The sequence below is a fragment of the Hylaeus anthracinus genome, unplaced genomic scaffold, assembly GCF_026225885.1.
Source record: "Hylaeus anthracinus isolate JK02 unplaced genomic scaffold, UHH_iyHylAnth1.0_haploid 11981, whole genome shotgun sequence".
NCBI lineage: Eukaryota > Metazoa > Arthropoda > Insecta > Hymenoptera > Colletidae > Hylaeus > Hylaeus anthracinus.
Genome location: NW_026534329.1, coordinates 8,318,420 through 8,327,266, shown reverse-complemented (window position 1 = coordinate 8,327,266; position 8,847 = coordinate 8,318,420). Strand labels below are relative to the sequence as shown.

The 8,847-nt window shown below is 34.0% G+C and overlaps 1 protein-coding gene across 8 annotated transcripts in view; it reads left to right on the top strand.

Moving 5' to 3' along the window:
* Positions 1–8,847, top strand: part of LOC128885490 (uncharacterized) — a 29,425-nt gene that overhangs the window by 1,433 nt on the left and 19,145 nt on the right. For 2 of the 8 annotated variants that reach the window (XM_054139560.1, XM_054139556.1), the window contains exons 1-2: positions 3,051–3,208; positions 3,879–3,981. In XM_054139560.1, the coding sequence (XP_053995535.1) occupies positions 3,158–3,208; positions 3,879–3,981 (154 nt within the window). In that variant the 5' untranslated portion in view covers positions 3,051–3,157. The other 6 variants (XM_054139563.1, XM_054139557.1, XM_054139559.1 and 3 more) reach the window with 6 other exon arrangements.

Below are 8,847 nucleotides of genomic sequence, written 5' to 3'. Positions count from 1 at the left end.
ATATATCTTTTTTTTTCTTCAAATTGTTGCTTATGAAATCTGGTAGTCCAGCATTTAAAATCTAATCTGTACGCAATGTGTATTAAGCATTCGAAGCATCTAATTAAACAGTGTAAGGGGGATAATCCAAAAGAATAGTAGTTAATATTGCTGGTCCTGGTGGATATTAAACTGTTCAAGATAGCTTTTATCCCTTTTTCGTACAGTACCGTAGTATGTGCATATACGTTTCAAAACTTTGTTATAAACCACAGTTTTTTTTAATTTCTCCAATCTTTAACTTTTGTATTGTGATATACATATTTCTTATAGTTGATACTGGATAAGTGAATATTATTATTGTTGGGAAAAATATAATAGACATTCCACTTAGATCCATTAGTGTCTCCCAAAAAGGCAGCATCAACAATTAAATTAAATTTCTGACGAAAAATCAACTAAAAGCAAGAACTACGTGAATGGTTACAATCTACATACTTCCTAAAAACAAATGGTGCAAAGTATTGTCTGGGCGAATTTAGGCGATTTTTATAATTGAGTAAAACATTTATAACTTCTGCAATCAAATGTAACAAAGTTCTGTTGTACATTTAAATCATCTTTCTGTTTATTTTAGAATTACAATCCCAACATTAGATATTGCACACATTCTTTTGGTAATGTCATATAATACAAGAATTACAATGTAAATTAAAGAAAAGATAAATAGATCAACGTAACTAATTTCAGATGTTATGAAGAAAATAGTGAAGCAAAACGTAATAATACTATGAAACATAATTGTCAAAGGTTTAAAAATTCATTAAAATGTATTTAGGTTTAAAAATTTGTATGTTTATTTTTTGCTTCAATGTCCAACATTTTTACAGTGTCATCCCACTGTGCACCGGTGAATTCGTGTCCGGTTACGGCCACAGTGGCGATGCTTACCAATTATCAGGTGATCGTCTTCCTAGGTTGTAAACACAAATAACTTTAATATTTCGACGCTCTATAGTTTTTACTTTCTCGCTTTGTAACTTTGTCTATGACGAAAGATGAAATAAAATAGGTATATATTGTGTTTAAACGTTTAGGTTAGTTAACAAAAGTATAAAGTTTGTGTAGTTAATTTACAGTACTGTTTTTTGTAAAATAAATCTTATTGGCTCAGGGGCTCATTTTTTTTTTGGTTATAACTTATAGAATCTTGTAGTTTCCGACCTGAAAAGTCCGAAAATGCAGATTAAAAATTTAGGAAATAGATAGTTTAAAAGATACGAGTAGATAAAGATGTGTGTATTTGGCGTACTTTAACAGACGTGGCGATGCCATATTGCCTCTTCCCGTCCTCTGATTGGTTCGCACAGATGACCGTTCAATTCGCGCGAACCAATCAGAGGACGGGAAGAGGCAATATGGCGTCGCATAGCATGTTAAAATAGGCCAAATACACACATCTTTATGTACTCGTATCTTTTAAACTATTTATTTCCCAAATTTTTTAACTTGCATTTTCGGACTTTTCAGGTCAAAAACTACAAGATTTTATAGGTTTTAACAAAAAAAAAAAATGAGCCACTGAGTTACGAACCAATCAGAGTATGGGTAGAGGCAATATGGCGTCGTCCAGACCTGTCAAAATACACTAAATACACATATCTTTATGTACTCGTATCTTTTGAACTATTTGTTTCTTAAATATTTAACTTGCATTTTCCGACATTTCAGGTCAAAAACTATAAGTTGACTGCGAATCTTTATGCATTTATGGGAAACTTGAATGTGCAAGACCGTGTGTCACGTTTCGCATATAAAACTTAGCCGTGATGTCGGTAGGCATGCGCTGCCTGCGCGCGACTTTTACTCTCAAGAATTTCAGATGTTTTAGGACATATTATCAATATCGTACTATTTTACAATGAATGCTGGACTCAACTGACAAATGTATGTACGGTGACAACTAACAACAATCAATGTTTACATTTAGTGACCAAGAAACTGTGTTTTCATTGATTCGTGGAACTCATTCTTTCGTGTTCAAATATTTTTGTGGCTTCAGCAATCTCTATATTTAAAAGAAATAATTCAAATCTATTATTTACATATTTCGATTTGGTTGAAACTTTATCTATATAATCTACAGAGTCATACCTCTTTACAGTGTTAATCCTTTGCACTCGAGACCTTTTATTCTGGTATCTGCCAACAACTCTAGATGTTTCTTAGCATTCTATTGCCATGAATTCTAAGTTATCTAAATTTCCAAAGAAATTAAACCTAAAGAAACATTATTCCTGCTAGATTTGCTGCATGAAACCTAACGGTGACTGAGAGTCACCTCTCGAGTGCAAAGGGTTAATAATATTTCAGTAAATGTTATATAATACTTTGCACTCGAGGCCTTTTGTTCTACTATCTGCCGGCAACTCAAGATGATTCTTAGCATTCTATTGCCACAAATTCTAAGCTATCTAAATTTCCAAAGAAATTAAACCTAAAGAAACATTATTCCTGCTAGATTTGCTGCATAAAACCTAACAGTGACTGAGAGTCACCTCTCAAGTGCCCTGATAATTACCCGATTGAACATCTATGGACAATAATGTCAAAAGAATTACAAAAATTTAATATAGCATCCACAGTAACTTCAAAGGAAAAAATACTTGAAGTTTGGAATTCTATTTCGCCAAATATTACAAAAAAGTTAGTAAACAGTATGCATACTCGCTTTCAGGATGTTATTCGTGCCAAAGGTGGACCTACTAAATATTAAAGATTTAAAAATGACCTGTTCAAATACTTTTGTGGCTTGAACAATCTCTATATTTACAAGAAATAATTCAAATCTATTGTTTACATATTTCGATTTGGTTGAAACTTTATTTATATAATCTGCAGAGTCATACCTCCTTACAGTGTTAGTGATATTTCAGTAAATGTTACATAATATACCTATCACAATTAATAAAGTATTTCGTGTAGTAAGCGTTCGAATACTTTCGGTGAGTCACTGCAGCTGCCGACGAGCGGCGACCAGCAGCGACACTGCGACAGTGACTTGCGCGAAACGCGCGGGCATGATAGCGTTAAAGAGTAGAAGTTCCGTTTTATCGGGAGCTAAATTCTACCTTAGTTATACGCAAATCCACTTGGCGTGCAGACTGCGCTCCATCTGATGCATGCCGTGAAAAACGTCAACCACAACAGTGGTTCCAACGTCCGTGAGGTACGACAGTCGAATCTCGACCTATACGTGGTGGCTCGCGACAGTGATCAAACAATCAGTTCTATCGCGACGACATTTTCCCATCTCTGCTCGCACGTTTTCCAGAACCTGTTCCATCGGGTCGTTCGCGTTTCGTTTTTACTGTTCTTTCTGCTATCGGCCAGAGATTTTGGAGAAACTCGAGTGAAAGGGAACTGGGGGGGGGGGGGGGCATAGTTGTGCAGGGCAAGCGGTGTATTTACGTCCTCGACTCTGTTTCATCCATCACAGTCGATATAAAGGGAGTGTACGACTGTTACGCAAAATAGAAGCAAGTAATGTAGGTATTCGCAGAAATAGCTACCTGATCTCTCGCGATCTGTGCTGCTTTCTCTCGCGAGTTTTGTTTCGATGCCGAGGAATACTAAAGATCGATTCGAATTCCCCGTCGATTGGGGCTGCGGGTTTGAATCGACCAATCAGCATACGTTCGTTGCCTTTGGTTTGTTTGACGCGATCGAAAAGTTTGCGCGGGAAGTATGCGCTGATCGATCACCCTGCGAATCATTTATCCGTCGATTTTAATCCTGCGCGAACGCGTTGTTTCTAGTTGGAATCGTCGCGACCATTTTTTCCCGGTTTTCTTCGAGTTTCTTCTTTGTTTTAAGTGCGTTTTTTTTTCGTGTTACAGTTAGACGAGATGGAAAACGCGGAGGATGTTATGGCTACGGTTGAATTGCACATTTACGACCTTTCGAAGGGCATGGCTGCTACTATGTCCAGACTTGTTATAGGTAAGTTGATACAGTATTAGTAGACCGAGGATTTTTATGCATTTTGTGGTAAATGGAAGAGTGGGGGATATACAAAATATGCGTAAATGCATGTTTCTTCAAATTTATAATAACTTAAAATTATTATACAAATTTATTAAATTCAATTATTTCTATTTTTAACTAATCAGTAGAATGTTATTTAAATTGCGTATACACGTACATAATTGTAAAAAAAGCCTCGAACAAAAATTATACCGAGCTTGGAACTTCGTCGTTGTAAAAATCGATTCTCTTATTATTAGACTGTCCCCCAAAAAATGCAAGATGTCCTAGAAATGTTGTAAGAGGTTGGAAAGAGGTGGTTCGAGAGGTGATTTGAAACAACTTTTTCCTTTGGGAAAATGTTGTACGAGGCTTCGTTGAGGAGATTTTAACGGAAAACACTGACCAATCAGAGCGCGAGTATGCCGATGGAGCGACCGGAGTAGGCCTGGCTACGCGCTAGGCGGTCGCGCTCATATGCTACCGCTGGCGCTCCATCGGCATACTCGCGCTCTGATTGGTCAGTGTTTTCTGATAATATCTCCTTAACGAAGCCTCGGACAACATTTTCGTTAAGGAAAAAGTTGTTTTAAATCACCTCCCGAACCACCTCTTTCAAGGTGTTACAACATTTTTGGGACACCCTGTATAAGTCTCAACCTGATGGATACAACTGATCTGTATATGCGAAGTTCAGTAGTCCACAAATTTTGATTATTGTTGGAAAAACTTGTTTCAAATCGTCTCCCGAACCACTATTTTCAAGGACCTCCAACATTTTTGGGACACCCTGTATATAAAATATACATGTTGCACTGTTTAGAAGATATAATGCACTTTCAAGTTTTTTAATTCTTTTTTTCTGTATTTGTAAAAGTATGAATTTGCATAAATATCCGCCGGTCTAATTATTATGAACGTAGACTATGAGAGAGTAAAATCGATTATTTATGAAATTAATATTTCGTTTGTGGAAATGAATTCCATTTGAAAGTACGTATAATTTGCTGATACTCGTTATTATTCTCAATTATCATTTGCGGTAAAAGTTTTTAGTATCGAGAATAAACAGTTTTCTATTTTTCATTCGTTACTTGGTACTTTTGTGTTAGGAAGTCTGTGAGTTTTTTTCCTCGCTTGTTATTAACGGTAACGATTAATTAATTATGTATAATTACGGAATTACGGATAACTTTTGAAATGTAATTATTGATCGATAGAAGAATCGAGACATTTTATAATGATTTTAGAGATACTTTCTTCAATTAAATAGAAACATATTTGATCTGTTATTAAATTCAATGATATATGAAACGATTGTATTTAATTTATGTAGAAATATGAAGTGATTTATAGAATTGTATTTTATACGAGAAACTACGCAAAAGTTTGGAAACGTTTGTTCGATCATTTGAGTTGTGGTTTAGCGTTAAAAATGAGAGCTGTTCACTGTGGAAAAATATAACTGGCTTCTACTGAAATTCGTAGAACATTATTTAAAGCTATGTTGCTGCGTCTTCCTTTGCAACACGCGCACGAAGTAAACAGCAACAACTAGGTATTTTTAAGTCATGAATAAGAAAGGTACGCAAACCGTCTATCTCTATCTATTAGAACTACGTGCAACGTTCAAACGTTCCTAGTCATTACATATCGTGACGTCATCAATGAGTGAGTCATCCGATGGTCGTGAATCAAACCGAGTATCGTTTTAGTAATTATTAATGAATTATTCGTAAACTCGTTCAGGATTATGGTTAGCAAATTTTATATCGAACGAGTTAATTATTTTAATTTAGTAGGTGATTTCAATTTATCAATTATTAATGAATTATGGTGGTTAGCAAATTTTATATTAAACGAGTAAATTATTTAAATTAAAAGATGATTTCTGTGTGAAATTAGTTGAAAGAAATTACAAAATGTGCTTTAAGACATACCTAAAATCAAAGTCAAGCAAAATTTTAAATTTTTCTTTGTAAACAAAAAATCAGGAAGAATAATTCACATTTAGCCTAATGTGATTTCCTCCTTTAGTACCGAATTCAGCGAACCGTAATGTTTAGGAATTGAGGTAAATGTGAATTCACGGTGCAAAGGTTAAAAACAATTACATTGTTAACCTAACCTGTATTGTGTTGCTAACCTAGTCAATATTAGCATATTTAATAATAGTATATATATTTACATATATATACATATATACTATTGTTAGTACAGTATATATTAATAGTATATATGTAAACATATATATATCATATATATATGTTACTATATATGTAAACATATATACTATTATTAGTACAGTATATAATAATAGTATATATATATAAACATATATACTATTATTAGTACAGTATATAATAATAGTATATATATATAAACATATATACTATTATTAAATATGCTAATAGTGAGTAGTTATATATATGTATATCTGTGTAACTTTCCCAAGCTAGAGTGAAGTTTCTGGCTTGCCAAGCGCAATGACTCGGAGACCTCGCTATCGTTTAAGTTTAAGCAACCAACGCAACATCTCGTGCCGAATATATCTTTGCTTCTGTACATCATACATATTTCATTTTAGTTTATTCACTCAATTTTTTAATGTATATAGTATACTCTTGGTACGAGAAAGATGTATTATTATTATTCAGATATTTTCGTCCCTCTTGGCGCGCGACTATGTTTGGCCTTCATTATAGCTGCGTTCTAACATGTTGCGTACATACGAATAGACTGCGAATGTTTATACATATAATTTATATTTTCATATAGAAAAAGTATTTAACCTCTTCAGGGACGGTTTTTGGTAATTATAGAGAACAGGTACATCCTCTCCAATTTCGATGATTTTTAAATATATTGTAGAAATCAACATTGTGAATAACTTTTTCCTATACATATAACCGTCGCTCGGCCTTGGTTTCCGAGATATTTGCAAAATATCATTGCTACTACTACAATGAATTTTGCGTATAGTTACGCGTCTGTGGCAGCGTGTGTGTAAGCGTTCAGTCGTCGATCGTTTAGGCTCGGAATACACGTACGCGTCTGTGAGTTCCCGTAATTTCGATGCGTATAATTTTCGCGCAAAATCCTTTTACAAAAATTGAAAAGCATATATGAAAAGCATAAACACCCCTCAGGCTAACCGTGTACACACCTGAGTGGTGCGCTGCAGTACTCGTTGTTGGGGGCTTCGCCACCAAACCCCCGACCGGGAGCGAGCCCCCGGAACCCCATTTTTTTACTGTACGAATACAGATCATGCGCTACTTTATATGTATAAATGAACTCGGAACAGATTGAAACACGAGCCGACCAGCGAATGATAGCTAACGCATACAGACTCACAGTCGCGTATGTGTATTCCGAGCCTAAACAATCGACGACTGAACGCTTACACACACGCTGTCACAGACGCGTATTTATACGCAATATTCATTGTTGTAGCATCAATGGTATTTTGCAAATATCTCGGAAACTAAGGCCGAGCGACGGTTATATGTATAGGAAAAAGTTGTTCAAAATGTTGATTTCTACAACATATTTAAAAATCATCGAAATCGGTGAGGATGTACCTGTTCTCTATAATTACCAAATTCAAAATGGCGGATCCAATATGGCCGACATGTATATTTAAATAATAATTAGATATTCATGAAACTTGGTATTTATGACTTATTTAATCAGTAAACTTTAAATCTGATATCATAATTGCAAAATTCAAAATGGCGGATCCAATATGGCCGACATGTATATTTAAATAATAATTAGATATTCATGAAACTTGGTATTTATGACTTATTTGGGCCGCAAATTATGAATCTGATATTAGAATTGCAAAATTCAAAATGGCGAATCCAATATGGCCGACATGTATATTGAAAAATTATTGCATCTTCATGAATCTTGGTATATTATTGATATATTAATTATTAATTACCAAGATATTTGCTACTTTAAAAGTATCGACGTGCTACGCGTCATTGGAGGTTGCCAACTATATCAGGGTTGTATTAAGAACGTGAAAAATTTGTATCTTTGTTGCGCGAGCGTAAATCTTGGCAGTAGGTTTTCCTATAAGGACATTTAGCAATCTTGTGGATTATTTTGCTAATTATTTAGGTTTAGTGTCAGTCAAATTATTGGACCTGTAGATATTTGATAATTTCTTTTTGTGTGTTGTAAAAATTAGGATAAAATACATGCGATTGATATATAAAAATTTATATTGTATATATATAATTATAAATATTTTAAAATATAATTGTAAACTATATATATATATTTATTTATATTTAAAAAATCAATGGTATGCAATATTTGCAAATATTTAATAAATAAATAAATAAAAATTGTAAATAAATAAATAAATATATAAATATTTGTACTTATATTTAAAAAATTAATGGTATGCGATATTTGCAAATATTCTTATAAAGATAATCCAACAAAAGAATTTCATAATTTCCAATTCCATCTTAATTTGCCAGATATAATTAAAAAGAAAACCCTATTACTTCCACAACATTCGCTAAAAATAACGAAAAAATAAAAATATACATGTGGAATTGAGTAACCTCCTCCTTTTCGAAGTCGGTTAGAAAGAGCATTCATGAAGAGTAATGGAAATCGACCCATCGAAATGAAAAGCGGTACTAGAGTTAAAGAGGCGAACGCTCGAAGAAAAGTGAACGCGTTTGTACGGCGTAGAATGCGGAAGTAATAGGGGCAAGAATGGATCCGATTCGAACGAAATTCCACAGAAATAGTGTAAGATACAATTCACATGTGCGCACTCATCTCCCCGCGAGGCTTTTACGTCATGTTCAACCA